The 20,758-nt window shown below is 40.5% G+C and overlaps 1 protein-coding gene across 3 annotated transcripts in view; it reads left to right on the top strand.

Annotated features, from left to right (window-relative positions):
- The window catches only part of cpsf6 (cleavage and polyadenylation specific factor 6), a 39,372-nt gene extending 26,018 nt beyond the window's left edge, over window positions 1–13,354 (top strand). For 2 of the 3 annotated variants that reach the window (XM_080754690.1, XM_080754689.1), the window contains exons 10-12: window positions 1,458–1,580; window positions 1,990–2,202; window positions 12,656–13,354. In XM_080754690.1, coding sequence (XP_080610816.1) covers window positions 1,458–1,580; window positions 1,990–2,182 — 316 coding nt within the window. In that variant the 3' untranslated portion in view covers window positions 2,183–2,202; window positions 12,656–13,354. The remainder of the gene's footprint in view (window positions 1–1,457; window positions 1,581–1,989; window positions 2,203–12,655) is intronic. The other variant, XM_080754691.1, reaches the window with a different exon arrangement.
- Window positions 13,355–20,758: the final 7,404 nt, after the last annotated feature.

Genomic DNA, 20,758 nt, shown 5'->3' with positions numbered 1-20,758 from the left:
GTTTTTTTCCCATGCATGAGGTGTGCAAGGTTTAATCATGGCTAAGTTGACGAAAATAAGGCTTCTAAAATGCTTGGTAGCCAATAGCTAACTTCAAGCTAACTTCATCCTCTTCCTGTACATGCAGTCATGCACAAAGGAAAGTGTTCAGGCAAGTCATGGCTGCAGGGCTTCTGCATATACCAGCATATCTCTATGGGATTTTCTCTGGCCACTGGGCGCCCTCTAGTGGTGAAAGGGGTGGCACTAAATGAGTTAATAGCTCTGAAATGACAAATTAAACATTGGCCAAATTGTCAAATATCAGAGGCAGAAATTGTGAAAATAGCTGATCTACATGCTCACAAGGCATGTAGATCGGCTATTTTCACAATAAAACCGTGTTATACAAAATTCCTCAACTCTTTTCAAATATGATTATTTCGGGGGTCACGGCCTGAAAAGGTTGAGAACCACTGGCATACACTACCTGTCTTTGGGCATTGCACATAGGAGTAAGCGACTCGTTATTGAGCTGAATTATTGTTATATAGTCCTGGAAATCGGGTTAAATATTCTGGAAAAGTTTTGGAAAAGTTTTGGAAATGAATTGTTAAAGATGTGTGGGAACCCTGGTTTCAGTGCTTGTGCTGCTGTGTTTCTGTCATTAAAGTTGAAATGTTTAACAAAAGTATAAGGTGTGAAAAGACTCTACTGCTGTCTGTTATCATGACATTTTAATTGACGATTGGCACTAAATTAATTACGATTAAGGATTGTGTTTCTGTCTGTTTGCTATATAGCCTCCTTCGTAAGCAAAGATTTGAATATGAATAACTTAAATTTACTTTATTTTTAATGTTATACTTTGTGTGAAACTTTTTCAACATGGAAAAGAATATGAGGATTATCTCAGATAATTGTGATTAGACGATTATGTCCTAATTGTGATAGGCCTACGAGCAGGGGCGTCACACCAAATTCTGGGCCCCTGGGTACAAGGATTCACTGTGGGCCCCCCATGAATGTTAACTATTGATATACAAGCTCACTGCAAGCTTGTAGATCTGCTATTTTTGTGAAATTGTGAAAATGTGTGCAAGAAACCCATGTTGCCATGTCAGTGATGCTCAAACCTTTTCATGTGAAGGACCCCCAAAATGATATCTATTTGGCCACGGACCCCCATCTCAAAATATTTAGTTCCAGGGACCACCCCGAAGCAAAATTTGAGTTACAAACGTTCGCTTTGAAAATACATATGTTCAAAGATTTGCAAACATTTTCACGACTTTTTCAAAAATAGCAGATCTACAAGCTCGCAGCCGCGCTGTGAGCTTGTATATCTGCTATTTTTCCCTGGTTAAAGCATTTAATAATTCTAGGCCTAAATGGGTTAATGTGTAGTGTAAGTGTGTGTAGTGTAAGTGTGTGTAGTGTGTAGCAGGATATGATTTTAAGAGGATACTTTTTTTCAGAGCAACCTCAGGGGTTGACACTAAAGTCTCAGAGGCCCGTCGGGCAAGTGCAGGTCATGTTCTACTTGCCCAAAGGTCATGCCCACTTGCCCGGAAAGTAAATCGTCCATTAGAAAATGATAGGTAAGATTTTAATTACCGCTCAACTTAACACTTGTTTCTTTACTTTCTGGGGCTGTGCAATGTCATAACTCAATACCTCCAAATCCAAATACCTACATAGCTATGATTAATATGTCTATGGTTTCACACTTGTTATTTTATATTTTTAGTGTAGCAACAGTAAAAACAGCACATTATAAGTAAACAGTGCTCTTATTTTACATTCCACAGACCAGAAGGTGTTTAGACAGATATCTTGTGTTGTGTTAATAGACAGTTGCGTCACCCTCTCAAATGAGCACCCTCTCAAAAACACACTTAACCTGCCCGAAAGTTTTATTTCTCTGCCGGGGGGCAGGTGCCAGGTGGGCAAGCCTTGGTGTCGATGCCTGAACCTTTTTCTCAACTCCTTCTCTTTCGCCCCTTTCAGCCGACGGGAGCGTTCCAGGGAACGTGACCACAGTCGCTCCCGGGAAAAGAGCCGGCGGCACAAGTCTCGTAGTCCTCGCGAACGCCATGACGACTACTACCGTGAACGCAGCCGCGATCGCGAGCGTCACCGTGAGAGAGACCGTGACCGAGACAGGGAGAGGGAGAGGGAGCGGGAGTATCGACACCGCTAGAGAGAAGACAAGGGGGGGAGGTGTGTATGAAATGTTAGCTTCTCCTCTTTATTTCTCACTCTTTCTTTGTTGTTCCTCTCAATTTGTTATTGTTTCTTGACAGCTTTTTATCCCTCAGATCTGGTTTGAGCCGGTCTGGGCCATTCCAGGACAAACTAGACTAAACCTCCAGATGAGCGGAGAGACCAAAGTCTTGAGTCTCAAAGTCCTCCTTTTGCTTCTTCACCCCTTCTTCTCTCCTCCTCTTCCTCCTCTTCCTCCTCTAAAAAAACAGCTGTACTAGAGGTCCTGGTAGGATATAAAACCAGCAGTACTAGAGGTCCTGGTAGGATATAAAACCAGCAGTACTAGAGGTCCTGGTAGGATATAAAACCATCAGTACTAGAGGTCCTGGTAGGAGATAAAACCAGCAGTACTAGAGGTCCTGGTAGGATATAAAACCAGCAGTACTAGAGGTCCTGGTAGGATATAAAACCAGCAGTACTAGAGGTCCTGGTAGGAGATAAAACCAGCAGTACTAGAGGTCCTGGTAGGATATAAAACCAGCAGTACTAGAGGTCCTGGTAGGATATAAAACCAACAGTACTAGAGGTCCTGGTAGGATATAAAACCAGCAGTACTAGAGGTCCTGGTAGGATATAAAACCATCAGTACTAGAGGTCCTGGTAGGATATAAAACCATCAGTACTAGAGGTCCTGTTAGGAGATAAAACCAGCTGTACTAGAGGTCCTGGTAGGATATAAAACCAGCAGTACTAGAGGTCCTGGTAGGATATAAAACCAGCAGTACTAGAGGTCCTGGTAGGAGATAAAACCAGCAGTACTAGAGGTCCTGGTAGGATATAAAACCAGCAGTACTAGAGGTCCTGGTAGGATATAAAACCAGCAGTACTAGAGGTCCTGGTAGGAGATAAAACCAGCAGTACTAGAGGTCCTGGTAGGATATAAAACCAGCAGTACTAGAGGTCCTGGTAGGAGATAAAACCAGCAGTACTAGAGGTCCTGGTAGGAGATAAAACCAGCAGTACTAGAGGTCCTGGTAGGATATAAAACCATCAGTACCAGAGGTCCTGTTAGGAGATAAAACCAGCTGTACTAGAGGTCCTGGTAGGATATAAAACCAGCAGTACTAGAGGTCCTGGTAGGATATAAAACCAGCAGTACTAGAACCATCAGTACTAGAGGTCCTGGTAGGATATAAAACCAGCAGTACTAGAGGTCCTGGTAGGATATAAAACCAGCAGTACTAGAGGTCCTGTTAGGAGATAAAACCAGCTGTACTAGAGGTCCTGGTAGGAGATAAAACCAGCAGTACTAGAGGTCCTGGTAGGATATAAAACCAGCAGTACTAGAGGTCCTGGTAGGAGATAAAACCAGCAGTACTAGAGGTCCTGGTAGGAGATAAAACCAGCAGTACTAGAGGTCCTGTTAGGAGATAAAACCAGCTGTACTAGAGGTCCTGGTAGGATATAAAACCAGCAGTACTAGAGGTCCTGGTAGGATATAAAACCAGCAGTACTAGAGGTCCTGGTAGGATATAAAACCATCAGTACTAGAGGTCCTGGTAGGATATAAAACCATCAGTACTAGAGGTCCTGGTAGGATATAAAATCAGCAGTACTAGAGGTCCTGATAGGATATAAAACCAGCTGTACTAGAGGTCCTGGTAGGATATAAAACCAATTGTGAACTTAAGCATATATATATATATACATTTTTAAATTTGAAATGAACACATTTTAAAAGCTGTAGTGTAGAATGGCTTCAGTCTTTAAACTAAAGTACAGACATTACAGACTGGACGTGAGGTGCTTGAGATTTCCAGGTAAGTTTAAGGTAAGTGTGTTAAGTTGTGGATCACGACTGGTCCAAAAAAATATTCTGGTTTCTCCATGTTTTGTCTGTCATTGAAAACAATAACTACAAAACTCTCTTCTCTGAATGTATGTTACCTTTTTCGCTGTGAACCCAAGGGTTTGTGTCATGGTAATGTGATGTCGGTGTGTCTGTAATGTAGTTATAATTATAGTCATGGTAATGTGATGTCGGTGTGTCTGTAATGTAGTTATAATTATTCAGTTCAGTTGTAATATATAAACCAATGAAAGAAGGGTGAAATGAGGCCAAAGCAGTGTCACTCTTTTTTTTTTGTCCACTCGGCATGATGCCTGGTACTTCTCAAATCCACCTGCCATTTAGAATAGAATTGTACCTCCGAGAAACCACCACCAGCCTAATCTGAGTAGATTCCTACAGCAGGGTTCCCCAATTAGTTTTCCCCTAGGGCCGAATCATGTCTAGGGTACCAAGCCGAGGGCCACAACATTGAATCATGTCTAGGGTACCAAGCCGAGGGCCACAACATTGAATCATGTCTAGGGTACCAAGCCGAGGGCCACAACATTGAATCATGTCTAGGGTACCAAGCCGAGGGCCACAACATTGAATCATGTCTAGGGTACCAAGCCGAGGGCCACAACATTGCAGGGGGCGACGGTGGCGTTCCCACTACTCCAGCGACAGTTCAGATATCGTCACTGTCGGGCAGAAACCTTGTAGTTTCAAATGTGTACGTTTTTTGGTAAAGCAAAGCCCTGCTTCATCATACAAGACCATCGCACAAAAGTGACAAAACTAGAGAAAACAGCCGATCTACAAGCACACAACGCCTCGCAATGCGAGGCGTTGTGTGCTTGTAGATCGGCTGTTTTCACTAGTTTAGTACATTTTTCAGACGATAGATACAAAACAAACGGTTTTGGACATACAAGGTTTCCACCTGACAACGATGATATACTAGTGTTGTTGCTGCTCTTATACCACCATTATTACTGACAGTAGCCTCTCGCGGGCCGCAAATGGCCCGCAAGCCGCCTATTGGGGAACCCTGCTGTACTGGTTACTTCTGCCTATTGCGCTGTAACCAACTATCATTTGGAGGTGCTCTGCTCTGCTGTTCTGAAATGTGGATTGGTCCAACAGCAGAAGTGGTTTGTGTGTTCAGCTGTACCAGACACTGGCTAGTGGACATTATAGCCCAGTTGCTTAGTGAAATTACCGTTACGGAGCAGTTAAAAGCGCAGAACTTTTTTTTAGGCTTCTTTAGGACCTAACGATGGATTTTATAAGGGTAAACAAAACATCATGGATTTTTGATGTTTACCCATATAATATCCATATCAAGTTGGGCTCCCATAGACTGTCTATACAGGAGGAAAATACCCAGAAAAAAATCTGCTTTAAGTAGGATGTGAGGGGTCCAACTAGGGGTTTGTCATGATTCTGAATCCATTGCAAGCATTTGTTTTGCACAAAAAACTTTCATTCGGCTAGAAATGGCCCAACAAAACGATGGTTTAGTGATGAGTCATCATTTTTTGGGTGTTTTTTGGGGCCATTTCTAGCCCAAGGAAAGGTTTTTGTGCAAAACAAATGCTTGCAATGGATTCAGAATCATGACAAACCCCTAGTTAGACCCCTCACATCCTACTTAAAGCAGACTTTTTTTCTGGGTATTTTCCTCCTGTATAGAAAGTCTATGGGAGCCCAACTTGATACGGATATTATATGGGTAAACATCAAAAATCCATGATGTTTACCCTTATAAAATCCATCGTTGGGTCCTAAAGAAGCCTCAAAAAAGGTTTGTCGCTTTTATCCGCTTCGTTTCGGTAATGTCAAAAACCAGCGTTAAGCAACTGAGCTATTAAGAACTCTTGATGACAGGGTGGTCTGTATTTACAGTGACATAACAAATGTTCTCCATGGTAACTACAGTATTGAGTGCAGATGTAGTGTTTTGATTATTGTGAATTGTGATATATATATATTATTGTGATGTAGCTGATTTGTATTTCTCCAAAAGGATAAATCATACAAACACTCAAAAATGCAAACGTTTCAGCGGAGCAATACATTTTCCTTTGTAGGAAAATATTGTCAGGTTGTTGCATGTAAGAGGAAAAAATATCTAAAAACTCAGCCCAGAAACCTGAGCAAAGATTTCAGTACTGGATGTTGCTTGGGATATTGTTTTGGGCTGCAAAACCAAATCTAATTTCTGTTGTGGAAAATGCACACATCTATTTTGTGTATATACAACACATATACACAGACAGCTAAATAATAATTCTAATGTCAGTAGCAGGTGATACATTTAAACCATGTCCGTGTATCACTGGCTTAAAAGAAAAGAAAATCACAACATTGTATGACTGTTAAACTCTTGTAAAATTAGCCTGAGAAATGCTGAACTTGACGTCTGTTGTAGCAGAGAGATCATGTTGGCATACAGTTTAGCAAGAGTGTCTGATAAGGTTGAAAGAAACATTTCTTTGTAAACTGGCTGGTATTTCTACCTGTATGTTAGATAAAGGTATCTATCTATCTATGTTGGTATAAATGGAACTGCTGTCATTGGTGAAGAAAACTTTTCTGTAGGTGAACTAAATACTATTCCGGTTTCTAGGGTTGAAAAAATAAATGTGCACTCCTTTTGTAACGGCAATATCAGTTAATAGAAATATGAAGTGGACTACATTAAATAATAAATGCATGTAACTTGTTACATTATTAGTCTGGGTAAGATAAAGGAGCAGACAGCAGAAAGTATTCTTTCCATTTTGCCGAGACATTTTTGTCATATCTCTTGATTGACATGTCTGGTTGTTCCATTGTAACCACATTTGAATTTGATTGTCATTTTGGAAGTTGAAATTGAACTCCCATGTGTTGCATTTGTTTAGGGAAAATGACATCCAAATATGTGAAGACTAATATTGTTTTTATTCATTGTGCCCCTCATATGTTTGTATGTTAGAAATGATAACAGATTGGTAGGTAGTGAGTCAAAGAAATAATACATTCCAGTTGCAATAATTGAGCTGTAGATCAATCCTGGGACAACTGCTATTTAAAATGTATTCGACTACATTTAATCCTTTGCTTTGGCTTGCCTAGATTGGTTTAATGTTGTTCCAATATTAATTGGTTCTGTTTGGCCAGGCATGATCCAAATTGATCAAGCAGTTGAATCCATTTTAAATACTGATTGACTCAGGTTGGCCAAAGATTGATGCTAAATTGGTTTATTGTAATAAATTGGGTAAGGCAGTTGTTTGTAATTGTGTCGACCTGTTGCAACCAAATGGTTTATAAAAAAAAATGTTTTAGATATTTATTAGTGGTTATAAGTAGCTTTATTTTAGTGGAGTAGGTAACTTTGTAGCTTGTCACCTTGAAAGTGTAACATTGAATGAGACTGGAAGTTAATGCTGTGAAATTAGGTTTAATTGGTCCTTGTTATCACAAGGTGGTTTAATTAGGTTTAATTGGTCCTTGTTATCACAAGGTGGTTTTGCTGGGCTCGGTTCTCAATAGGTTTTATTTAGAACGGTAAATATTTTTTAAATTCCCGTTGTCAATTGTGACACTTTATGAAGAAATGTTGACAAAAATACCGGTTTTGAGCTTGTCATATCCGGTGGTTTTCCAGTGTTTGTGTTCTGTAAACACCAATCCTTTGGACGAGTGATGTTTTTTACGTTGTTCTACAGTGGCTTTGTTCTAAATGGATATGTTCTAAATGGATATTTAATCACAAGTACCAAAACCTGTTTTTGCTGCCATACATACCAAATTAAACTATTTACAGAAAATATCTATTAACTCATTAAAAGCCTCAGACATTAACGGATTATAATATCCAGAGTGCCTCCCACCCCCCCCCATTCACGGCCGTTCTCTTATTTTGTCTTATTTTGAAGGCCACCGGAAGTACTTCCGGTCTGACGTCATCGGATCCTTCGACTGAACCGATCATTGTTTATGTGGAGCCATGCTGGATCGGCTCGTAGCGTTTATACATGTGTTTTATAAGCGAGCATCTGCCTCCATCTTCGCTTCTAAAGTGTAGTTTTGAGATAATGGACATTAAAGATGAGGCGGCCCGTCCACCTCAATGTTATGGGATGACTATTGTGTGCTCGTGGAGCCGTGATGATGACAAATCAGCGCGGATTTCGTCTCCGGAGCGTCGGCCATTGTACTAGGTATTTTTACTCGCCGTTACAGTAATATATTACTTTTCCCGCGACATCGCGTGGATGGCACTATAGATACTCTATTACTTTTCCCGCGACATCGCGGGGTTGGCTTTTAATGAGTTAAGATGGGAAATGTAACAATTTAGGGTTTGTTCTGTAAAATGTGGTACTTGTGTGCAATACACTACACAACGCGCTCCAGAATGTAGCCGATCTTATTTTAAGATTTTCTTTAGATAATACCACTGTTAACAGCAACTGTAAAACAATGTAAAAAAAGATGTCAGTGTAGAATCCTACTATTTGCCAACGTTGGCTGATCTGATCTTTGTTCTTTGTTGGTTGGCTGTGCTTTGGCTGCAAAGTTACTGGCTGAAAAAAGCACCCCTGTGTCCATTGGGAACCTTTCCTTTTCCTTAAGCCCTTTGCTTCTGTTTTGATAATGGAAAGGCTGCTTGCGGTCAACGGCACATGGAGCTTGGCTAAGCGTGCAGCATTTTAAGTTAAAACTCATTTCAGCATTTAGCACGAGCACCACAATTTTATACAGGGTTTTCTAAGCATTTGGCTTCATTTATTCCTCGCCTCACGACCCTTTCAGCAAGTGTTGTTTGACAAAATATGACACATTATTTTCAACTGAAAATAAGCGGAGGCCAAAGTTGCGTCAACCCTTTTTTCCCCAGTTAAAAATAAAATGTTTTGTTGCTGAGTGAAACGGGCTGTGACGATGTATAAACTGACTTGCGGCCAAAAGCAGCACTTTACAAAAAGATAATGTATGACGCTGCTAGCAATAAGACGTGCCCAATGGACACAGGCTTCAGCTTTATCAATTTGTACAAATGTACTTTATTATAGAAAGATTTGACAATTACTAAGCTTGTGAGGATTCTGTGATGGTGTGTTGCGCTGGGAAACCTAGTTGGGTACTGCATACAGTATGAGTGATGGAGACGGATGGCTTTGTGTCTGATGGTTCCACTAATGGTAATGATTCTGTGCTATTTCTGTTCACAGACGATTTTAACACGTTTTATTCTGTTCTTATAGAGAGGGGACGCACAGGGTTGTTTGTACCTGACTTTACGAAGCTCTCTCTCCTGTAGGCTGTGCTGCTGTCCTGTTCAAACAAACTGGGGTCACACCAGGGTCATCATCAAATCCTCTCTGACACCGGAAAGTGTCTGGGTTTTAAACGTGTTAGGGTTAGCAAGTTGTAGATTCATTCAAGAGTTTGAAGGTTAACAAAAGTTATCAATAAGGATTTCCCAGTGATCTGATGTCTGCGATTAATGCAAATCATTTACATTGGAACCGTTAGGTACGCTAGCTAACAAATCATTTACATTGGAACCGTTAGGTACAGTACGCTAGCTAACAAATCATTTACATTGGAACCGTTAGGTATGCTAGCTAACAAATCATTTACATTGGAACCGTTTGGTACGCTAGCTAACACATCATTTACATTGGAACCGTTAGGTACGCTAGCTAACAAATCATTTACATTGGAACCGTTAGGTACGCTAGCTAACACATCATTTACATTGGAACCGTTAGGTATGCTAGCTAACAAATCATTTACATTGGAACCGTTAGGTACGCTAGCTAACAAATCATTTACATTGGAACCGTTTGGTACGCTAGCTAACACATCATTTACATTGGAACCGTTAGGTACGCTAGCTAACAAATCATTTACATTGGAACCGTTTGGTACGCTAGCTAACAAATCATTTACATTGGAACCGTTAGGTACGCTAGCTAACAAATCATTTACATTGGAACCGTTAGGTACAGTACGCTAGCTACGAGGCAAGTCTGCTTGATTTGCATAGATATAATGCCCATACGGATTTGTTTCAAAGCTTACTTACCGTGTCTCATATGATTTGGACTGTTTGACCCTGGTTTGAACCCGCCTTGTCTTCTGAACAGCCTTGTCTTCTGCACTGTGTACAGTTCATTGTGAAACACTCACTGTTGACCACAGCATCCGGTGAAAAACTATTGTGAAATGAGAATTGTCTCGGCAAGAGAATACAGCACTTAAACTGCAAATGTAGGCCATTTGAAATCAAAGAGCAAAACAAGATGACAGAAGGCTTGAAAAATAGTCCTTACCTGTGGCTAAAAGATTAATGAGCTTTGTTCTGTTGGTCAGAGACATAGTTAAACCTTAGAACCATCCAGATGTATCTGTAGAACCATCCAGATGTATCTGTAGAACCATACAGATGTATCTGTAGAACCATACAGATGTATCTGTAGAACCATACAGATGTATCTGTAGAACCATACAGATGTATCTGTAGAACCATACAGATGTATCTGTAGAACCATACAGATGTATCTGTAGAACCATCCAGATGTATCTTAGAACCATCCAGATGTATCTGTAGAACCATACAGATGTATCTGTAGAACCATACAGATGTATCTGTAGAACCATACAGATGTATCTGTAGAACCATACAGATGTATCTGTGTCCTGTAACGTTGTGTGTGGATGCTGTTGTCATGTCGAGTTGTAGATCAAACACGGTGCAGCGCTGGGTGGTGAAACCATTTCTCCATCTAGTTAGACTATTCCTTGTGTTGGTGCAGAATATGCCCAATATGCCCAGTCTGACATGTAAACGTGTGTAGTCAGTCTTTACATAAACTGTCTTAACTGGGGTGGGTTATTGAATTGACGTTGAATGTTATTCTGCCATTCATAATGATGCCTTTCCTATGACTTGTAGTGTGCATGCTGGTTTTTGTCCTACTTGTTGAAATGTAGGAGAGAATGAATAGAACACACAATCACACTATGATCTTTATAACGCCATAGAAAAAAAAACAGCTACTTCCTTTTTGTGTGACATTTCTTCTGTAGTTCTAATATGTGTAGTCCCTTGTGTCCTCGGTTTCTCATACCTTTATCAAATACCCAAGTTTACTCTTGGTTAATTGGTTGTTTCTTAATCTGCATGGGCTGTCAGTCACCCTGGAGAGGTGACCTGCCTGGGTTTAGGTCAAACCGCCCAACTGTGATTTGAAGAAGACATTTAGCGTGATAGTTAAAATCGTACTTATAACAAGCCTACTACGGGCAAATAGTGTTAATTTATTGAAAGAAATGGCACTCACAGTTACAAGTTAGACCCTTAGCTTAATGCTAGCTGTAGCACCATATCAAATCTTTAGTTTAATGTAGCATTAGGGCTGATTAAAGAACATCTAGGCTTGTTTGGAGTATTATGGTCCATTTGAGAAACTCAACCAGATTAAAGGGCAAATGAGACGAAGGCTGTTCCAGTTTGAGTTGAAGCCAACAAGCTGTCCTTATGAAACACTGAGATGTCCTTATGAAACACTGAGATGTCCTTATGAAACACTTTGAGATGTCCATATGAAACACTTTGAGATTGTCTGCTATTTTCCTTGGCGTAATTTCTCCCCAACTAACTTGTGCATTGGCCACGCCCCATAACTATGATATCAATTTCATTGGATGGTACCGCCCCAAGATTTCACCTGCATCACATTTATAATGCTTAGATTATTGTGGACTCAACGTAGTCTCATTTACCTTACCTACCGTTGTCAAACACATGGTGCATTTTCTACATGTCCTATCAGTATGCATCTCTGACCACGTTGAGTCAACAGCGTAATATGGTTATTTCAGTCTGGGTCGTGACAAAGAAAAGACTTGTGTCTTTGGGGTCGTCCCGGAGGTGTGGTTATGGCAGAAGTTGGTTGGGAAAGAAATTGATGCATTCTCTACGCAAGATATTAACTCATTCTTGTGTTATCATGTATCCGTTGCATCTCTAATGTATTTACAGTGATCTGTTGGCTAGCTCAGATAAAGGAACAGTCATTTCGTCACCACACATGTAAAATTTGGCTCCTGTTATCTAAAATGATGTGAAATAGTGTATTCATGTGTCCTTTATACTTCTATATTCACTGTTGCTTCTCAGTTGGGTGTTTTTATGGAGGTTTGCATGATGTGTATGTATATGTCTGTTGCCAGGGCAGGGAGCAATACACAATCAACTCGCCACGGAGATTAAAGTTGGTCCTTTCATTATATAATAAATCTGGTTGATGTTAAATGTTAAATTCTCTCAGTAGCATACTGACACTGACTGGGTTTGCAGTCATTCAGTCCCCAGTTGCCAATGATTATTATGCTCCTCTGTTTTGTTTTGTTTTGTTTTTTTATGTTTGGTTCATACACTTGGAGCTGTAAGAGTTCTGCTTTAAGAATGGAATTGTTTCACTGTTTGTGGGATTTTAGTCCGTTTTGAGTTGAGCATGCATTGCAGCCTGGCCCTGGTGTAGTTTAGTGACTTACTGATCACTACACAATGTTTTACTGTTGGGCTTTCCTCCAAACCAAACCTCCACCCTTCATTTGACACCTTTTCAGCTTAACGAGGAACAAGGAAGGATGGATGGATGGAAGAGGAAGGACACCACCAACGCAATGCATGCTGGGACAGGACACCCAACTACTACTAGCACCACCCTCCTCACCCTCCCATCTCTCCTCCTTCTCCTCCACCCGTCCTCCTCTTGTCTTGTTTTTGTCTTGTCCGCCTGGTTTAGGTAAGGTGAGCGGGAGACCTGGATCTCTCTAAAAAGAAAAAACCTCTATATCAACTAAACATTGAACAAGAACCCTTTCCAGAAAGCAACTTTTTGTTTTATTTTTATGGTGTTTTATTTGATATGGGGAAAAGTTGAGGAAACTTGTGTGATGATTTTTGACGAATCTTGACGCGAAGATTAATTAATTAGCCTACAAGATGTACAAACATACACAGACCCAACATTATGATGTCCCATATCCACACCCCCCACCACCACCACCACACACCCCCCCCCCCCCCCCCCCCTCCCTCCCAGTCCGCTCACTATTGTGTGCATTCATCAGTAGACCATACATTGTTTTTATAGAGAATCTTTTTTCCTTTTTTTTCTTTTTCTTTTTTCCTTTTTGTTTTATCAATTATCTCAGTTTCCTCCATTTCTTTTCATGATAAAATTGATGATGTTTTGTGACTGTCTGTTTCTGCTTTACTTGATTAAAAATCTAGGTTGTGTTGTAATAAAAATGTTCACCCAGGCCTGGTATTTCACATGGTGAATTCTTCTGCATTTCTTGATGGTTTATGTTGCGTGTGACGTTGTGTACGTTTGGCTACAGATCACACTTTTGTGTAGAATTCACCCTTTGTCAAGTCCCTCCCGTTGTCCCGCCCCTCTTCGCACCCAATGGTTGATGTGTCTTGGTGGGACAAAAGTCCTTTCTCTCCATCCACTACCATTGAAATTCAGTTGCTTCTTATTGTTATTCTGTGTGTTCAATTCTCATTTTAAACTTGGTTTCAGTAAAAAGGAGCCTCTCAGGTGCAGAACAGTGACTGGACATGTTTTTAAATGTTTTTATTTCTCCAAAAATCATGATTTAGCAAATTCAGCATAAAAAAGGCGGAACCAGGCGGAGAGAGCCTGCTGGTTGGTCAGTCAGGGACCAATCAGAAGGCAGACAAAGGGTGAATTATACGTGTGGTTGAGTAGTGATTCTCAGCTGGTTTTTACAGGGTCCTAAATTTCCACTCTAAACGTTGTGTTCACTGAGACAACACAACGTCTTTCTTTGCCCACCACCTTGTCAAAAACATTCATGACCGATTTAATTACATTAAATTAATTTAATTAATTGATTTAATCCTGACCCACTAGTGGAGAAACACTGCTATTGGAGCACACTTGATCGTTTTTATTTTTCAACATTTGAAATGAATTTCACAAATTCATGTAATAATTACCGGTGTTCTTTTCATTCAGGAACCATGTAGTGAAACCTAGAACATTTTTCCAAACTCCCAATTGGTCTTTTGGTGGTTTTTGAGTGAAAGTCCACAAAGAAATGTCACTGTTTACGATGTGGGTTTCAATCTTTTGAGTCAAATGAAGTCTTACCAAAGATATCGTCGTTTTCGGGTGGAAACCTTGTATGTCCAAAACCGTCCGTTTTGCATTTATCATTTTAAAAACTATTTAAACTAGTGAAACCGCTAGTTTTCGCTACTTTTGTGCGACGGCCTTGTATGATGAAGCGGGCCTTTACTTGCCGAAAAAAGGTTTGTCTGCCCGACAACGACGATATACAACTGTCCAGTTTATTCCCAGACAAAATATTTTTAATTTGTCATTTTGTTTCTTTTGTTTTGTTTAATGTTATTGGGCTATCGTTACTCAGTGTTGTAATGTAATCTAGTGCAGCATTAGTACAGCTCATTGCAGTCAGGTTGGTCACACTTGAAATCATGTTTTGCACATTTTAGCACAAGTCAAGGAGCTGTTCACTACGGTTTCTGTGCATTTGGTTGCAGATTTATGGGAATTTTGTTTTAAAATGTTACCTGTCAAGTTATTGAGACGTTTTTAAATGAATATATACTGCACAAGCAGCATTCCCCTAATGTAAAAAAGAGAGAAAAACAATGCTGACATTGATGTGACTTTAATACTCCTTTCTAAATAATGTGACTTATAATGTTCTAAATAATAGGACTTGTTATTGCATGGCATTTTGTGCCAGGTTTCAACCCTCTGTTCAACTCAGTGAGTTGAGAATGAATGGTTCCTAAACACTGCCATAATGTGGATTCATTCATATCCACCAGTGCCATCCATACTAATGTATGCACTGGTGATTTGAAATATATGGATCACTAAACTTGCTCAGGGACAGAACTCATCGGTTTAAGAATGTGACACTTAATGACTTGTGTAGTTTTATCCAAGTTAACACAGCTGTTAAGTGGTCTGTATCCAAGTTAACACAGCTGTTAAGTGGTCTGTATCCAAGTTAACACAGCTGTTAAGTGGTCTGTATCCAAGTTAACACAGCTGTTAAAGTTATACCATGTAACTTTTTTTCTAAAACAAATCTTAAAATTGTCCTAAATGTTAAATCGCTAAAGTTTTAGAACACCCACTCCGTTATTTTCAGCTTCTAAAGCCTTCTCTTTATATGTTTTCTATGATCCTGGCCGGGGACCGGATTTCGCGGGAAAATTACGTAATCTGCATCATCTGTATACGTTGTGTATACGTTGGCCAATCACATCGCCGATCATACACACATGATACACTACCGGCCAATTACGGGCGTATCTGCCGTATATTCAGGAAGTAGCTTCGCTCAGCTACAGTGTTTACCATGGTGAAGGATTATTAACCTCTTAATCCCCAAATCCTGGCCAGAAAATTACGTTCTACCACTCCATGGATTCGGGTTTGCCGTGCCGCTCCGGTGGTCCACGGCGGTGGTCCGCGACGACTCCGGGCGAAAAACGGCTGAAAAAAACAATAACGCTACTGACCACTAGTTTAGCAACTTACACAGTATAGCTTTAAGTGGTCTGTATCCAAGTTAACAGCTGTTAAGTGCTCTTGTTGCCAACATGAAGGTCTTTATGTACTTAATACTATCCAAGTTAACACAGCTGTTAAGTGCTCTTGTTGCCAACATGAAGGTCTTTATGTACTTAATACTATCCAAGTTAACACAGCTGTTAAGTGCTCTTGTTGCCAACATGAAGGTCTTTATGTACTTAATACTATCCAAGTTAACAGCTGTTAAGTGCTCTTGTTGCCAACATGAAGGTCTTTATGTACTTAATACTATCCAAGTTAACACAGCTGTTAAGTGCTCTTGTTGCCAACATGAAGGTCTTTATGTACTTAATACTATCCAAGTTAACACAGCTGTTAAGTGCTCTTGTTGCCAACATGAAGGTCTTTATGTACTTAATACTATCCAAGTTAACAGCTGTTAAGTGCTCTTGTTGCCAACATGAAGGTCTTTATGTACTTAATACCTTGTGTTAAGATAAAGGGATGTCACCTGTATGTATTTTGACTCCATCAATCAGTGATCTTTTTTTAAGTTTCCATTAATGGTTACTTAAAAACCTTCCACTGTGTACATGATCAAACACTTGACCAGTGTGATGCAAAAGTGCCCGTAAAGACTCTGTTTTTACCTTGACATTATTGTAAGCTGTGTGAAAGCTTTATTTCCATACAGTGGGTTTGAGTAGAGATCCAGAACCTACACATGCTGTACGTTGCCACCACAATACTGTTAAGTTGTCTTACATTTCCTTAAAGAAAACAGACATTATTTGTACATTTGAGAAGTATTGGACCTGTGGGCATGCAAGAGGTCATTATTTTTGTTTGTTTTTTGTGTTTTGTTTGAGGATATTCTGGAAAGGGGACACTTTTTTGGAAGTTGGCAAAACACAAACTTGCTTACAAGCAGACAGATTGTGAACAATGATAGAAGAAACATGGCAAGTGTATTTATTGAGTCTTATTGCTGAAGTGAAAGCATGTGGCTGTGTTGTCCTGAATTGTCCACAGCACTGAAGGTAAGTTCACAGCTCCAGAGGAACACGTCCTGAAGAAGAATGAAATGCTGCTACTGGCTGGTGAGTTGATTGACTGGTTGTCTGATGTTCACTTAAAGAGGCACTCCACCACTTTTCAACCTATCTTCATATAATAGGTCCTCACTAATGTTCATGATAAAATATAAAAAAAAATCTACTCAGTTTGGGTCTCATAGGAGAGCTGTGGGTGGGTCAAATCCTTCCTACCGGTGACATCATCAATGGGAAATGCAAGCTAATAGAAACTGCAGGCTTTCTATTCCTGAAAAAGTTGCAATGTTAAAGTGGAAGCCATTGTTCTCGTGATAATATATATATATTTTTTTTTTCCAAAAATATTTCAATTTTTTTTGTCAAACGATGTCACCGGTAGGAAGGATTTGACAGCTCTCCTATGAGACCCAGACTGAATAGAAAAAAATTGTGCTATTTTATTATGAACATTAGTGAGGACCTATTATATGAAGACAGGTTGAAAAGTGGTGAACTACTCCTTTAAACGTAATGCTTTAATAAGGGGCTTGGTTCAGTGAAAAGCTCCCCTGTCAGCGCCATATGCGTTTGGACTACATTACAGCTTACACATTTTAGTTCATCTTTATTTTGTTAAGCATGTCCAAAATGAAATGCTTAGTAATATCATTATTGCTGCTATAACATGAAAAGGCTTTACATCTTCACTCAACTTGCTATAATGTGATTTCTGGAATAATTAATCATTTCTCTTCCAAGATTTTTTAGGAACTTGTATTTATTGTATTAAAATGTATATTAAAGTCAACATATCCAAATTTAAACCTTAATTTTAGTCACATCTTAATTTTGCCCCACGTGTCATTTCAGTAGACCTTTTCCTTTTAGCCTTCAGGATACTAACATTTTAAATTTATACTTTAAATTTCGACCTGAAAATAAAAATCACTTCTTTATTCAGTGACCTTGTGGTGTTTTTTTCTTATATGAAATGTTAAGACAAGCACTTCAAAGCTCGGTTACATGCCTATGTTATTGAATATCACAGGAGTACAATTAATGTACTTGAAACGTTTTAGATACATGCATTTTGAGCGGTTAAAGGAGTAGTTCAACCCCAAAATGACTTTTTTTCTATTGATTAGTCACGTATCAAAGGGTGCGTTCGGAAATGCGCACCGGGTGTGGTTAGGGGTTGGGTTTAGGCATAGTTTTACTGAGGTTAAGGTTGGGGACCTAGGGTTGGGTTTAGGCATAGTTTTACTGAGGTTAGGTTTAGGCACTCACTACACTGAGCACACACCCGGTGCGCATTTCCGAACGCACCCTTTGATACACTCGGACTGAAACAGAAAACACTCTCCCGGTGCGCACTCACCATCCTGACAGTCTGGTTCTTTCTGTGTGCTCCTGTTGACCCGGTAACTCTGAGAAGCATGTTAACAGGTGTAAGAGACCTAGCCTAGCTGCTGCTAGACATCCTCACACATGTAAGGAGGGATACTGCAGTTACTTAGCTGCTTTAGTAGGCTGGCCCCAGGCTATAAGAGACCTGCCGGGACCTGGATGGAGGTTGGCTGGTTGTAATCATAGGGGTTGTAATAGTGACTGAACAGAGAAACTGGTCCCATCCATAAAACATTCATCTCCGCATTCCACACTTTTCAAATCGGTCTCATGGTGCTAAAAGGCCACTTCCCGGTTTATCCCCTCTTGAACCTTAGGTTGGACATAGCTGGGTAAAAATAAACCAGTAAGACTCCCTAATCGGGAGATAAGCGACCGTAGGTCTCGCTAGAAGAGGGCCATGTGAGAAATGAGGGGTGGGGTCTCCGCGTTGCCTTGGCGGACGAATAGGTACCGGCCCCGGCTCTCCCGGACGCTCCTAGGCCGAGTTAGGGCATTTTATGTGAGCTGCAGTGGAGGGGGTCCTCCACTGGGGGCGCCACCACTTTTGCATCCGTTCTGGAGTAGCAGGAGTGGGTGGTCCCCGGGAATTCCCCGTGGGGGTGGTCATTTGGTCATTTTTGCACATTTGGTATTTTTTTTTACACCTGGGGGTCCCCCAGGGACCTGGGGGTCCCTGGAACTCCGGGGTTCCTTGGAGGTTGTAGTTTGGCAGGTAAGGAGTGTGTGTGCAAAATCTGGCATGGATCGGGGCAACGGTTGCGGAGATATGAGCAGGGCAAAAGTGTGACGTGTGACGGACGGACTGACTGACTGACGCACGGACACCTGGTGGAGCTTTCTGTAGTAAGTGCGACCTACGGTCGCAATTATAGAATTGTATTGTTTTTTCTTAAAAATGACTACACAGTGATCACAGTTGTCATTTAGTGATGGAAAAAGTAGGCTACTCAAATGTTTTACTTAAGTAAAAGTATCAATACTCAATGTAGAAATAGAGGAATTCGACATTTGAGTAAAAGTAAAGCATAGTGGAATAAAAAGTACGATATTTCTAGGTTACCTCTGAGATGTAGTGGAGTAGAAGTAAAACTACAAAAAATGGAAATACTACAGTAAAGTAAAAAGAAATGCCTCAAAATTGTACTTATTTAGGCCTATGGGGCTTTTAAGCCGTGACATCACTTTGTAGGCAGAGGAGAACTCTGCCCCCAGAGCATTTTCTGTCCCTCGCTATTTCAACAGATTAGGCTTCAATGAATGTATTTTAAATTATACTTTTTTTAATGTTGTTTGTAGTTTAATTATTACAATCAATGAAAAACTGTCCTGTGAAAAAAAAATCACACCCGTGTGAAGTGGAGCTGTGTGTGTGTGTGTGTGTGTGTGTGTGTGTGTGTGTGTGTGTGTGTGTGTGTGTGGATCATGTGTACCGATTTTTGTGACATTTGAAGAAAATATGTAGGAAAAGGAGCAAAAAGTGTGTTTTGGAGAAAATTCAAGATGGCGGAAAATCTATCATGGCGCAAATGGGCGTGGCCTATATGGGGAGATGCGTCATGACCCAAGGAATCCAGGGAAAAAATATTTTTAATTTTCCGACCTACGGTTCAAGAGTTACAGGCCAAAACGTAAAGTGGGGTGTTATGGCGCCACCATGCGGCCAAATGACACAATTATTTTTTATTTAATCCTTGAAATCATTATGAACCTCCTCTCCAAGTCTTGAAACTCTAGCCCCTATGGTTTGCGAGAGACAAATAATTGAATGTGAGTTTTTGCGATTCCCATTATAAGTCAATGGGGAAAATTAATTCACTAATAAATTAATATCAATTAAACTATAGAACCTTTCTCTTAGAAAAGTAATAGCCCACGATTCCCGAGTAAGCCGTTCGATTTGACATATGGCGCGAGTGTGTGGTGGCAAAACTGTGGGACTAGTGGCGTGCCGAAGTTTAGGAAGTTCAGGCTACATACAGACACACACACAGACAGACAGACACACAGACAGACCCACACGGCCACGTATAGGGAGCCTGTGCTTCACACAGCTCCAAAAATCACACTCGTGTGAACTGAGCGGTTGTGTGTGTGCGTGCGTGCGTGCGTGCAACAGCGCCCCTCCCTTAACATGTGTGGTCAGAAAAGGTTACTGCAGGAGTGCAGGCTACGGAGACAGACAGACAGACAAACAGACAGACAGACCCACACACACGGCCACATATAGGAGCGTTGTGACCACCGCTCAAAAAATGTCACTTTGCCCTTTGCGCTCCAAGCCCTCATATAAGGGTTGGGTTTACTTTAGGCATATCGACGCCCACCTGGTCGAAACACCTGGGAAAGAGTCCCCAGATGAAACGGACCTGGGATCAGATTTTATTATTATAACTTAAATGTAATGTAATTGGGTGCCATGGCATTGGTCCGACATCCCATTAGTCAGAATATGGTGAACGTTAACCTGGTGAAAATACTATGCCTAAACCTAAAACCGAACCCTAACCCAATTAGGACTAATGAGATGTAGGACTAATGGGATGTAGGAATGATGGGCAGTCGCCTGTAATTGGACCGTATAGGGCCTACAAAAAGGAGGGAGGCCACGGTGTAATGCAAACTACAATTATTAATGTCTTTAAACATGTATTGACTTTAGAGCACATATTAAATATACA

This window comes from Nannobrachium achirus (genome assembly GCF_963921795.1).
Source record: "Nannobrachium achirus genome assembly, chromosome: 23".
NCBI lineage: Eukaryota > Metazoa > Chordata > Actinopteri > Myctophiformes > Myctophidae > Nannobrachium > Nannobrachium achirus.
The sequence above is the reverse complement of the archived record's forward strand: the minus strand, read 5'-3'. Positions and strand labels throughout refer to the sequence as shown.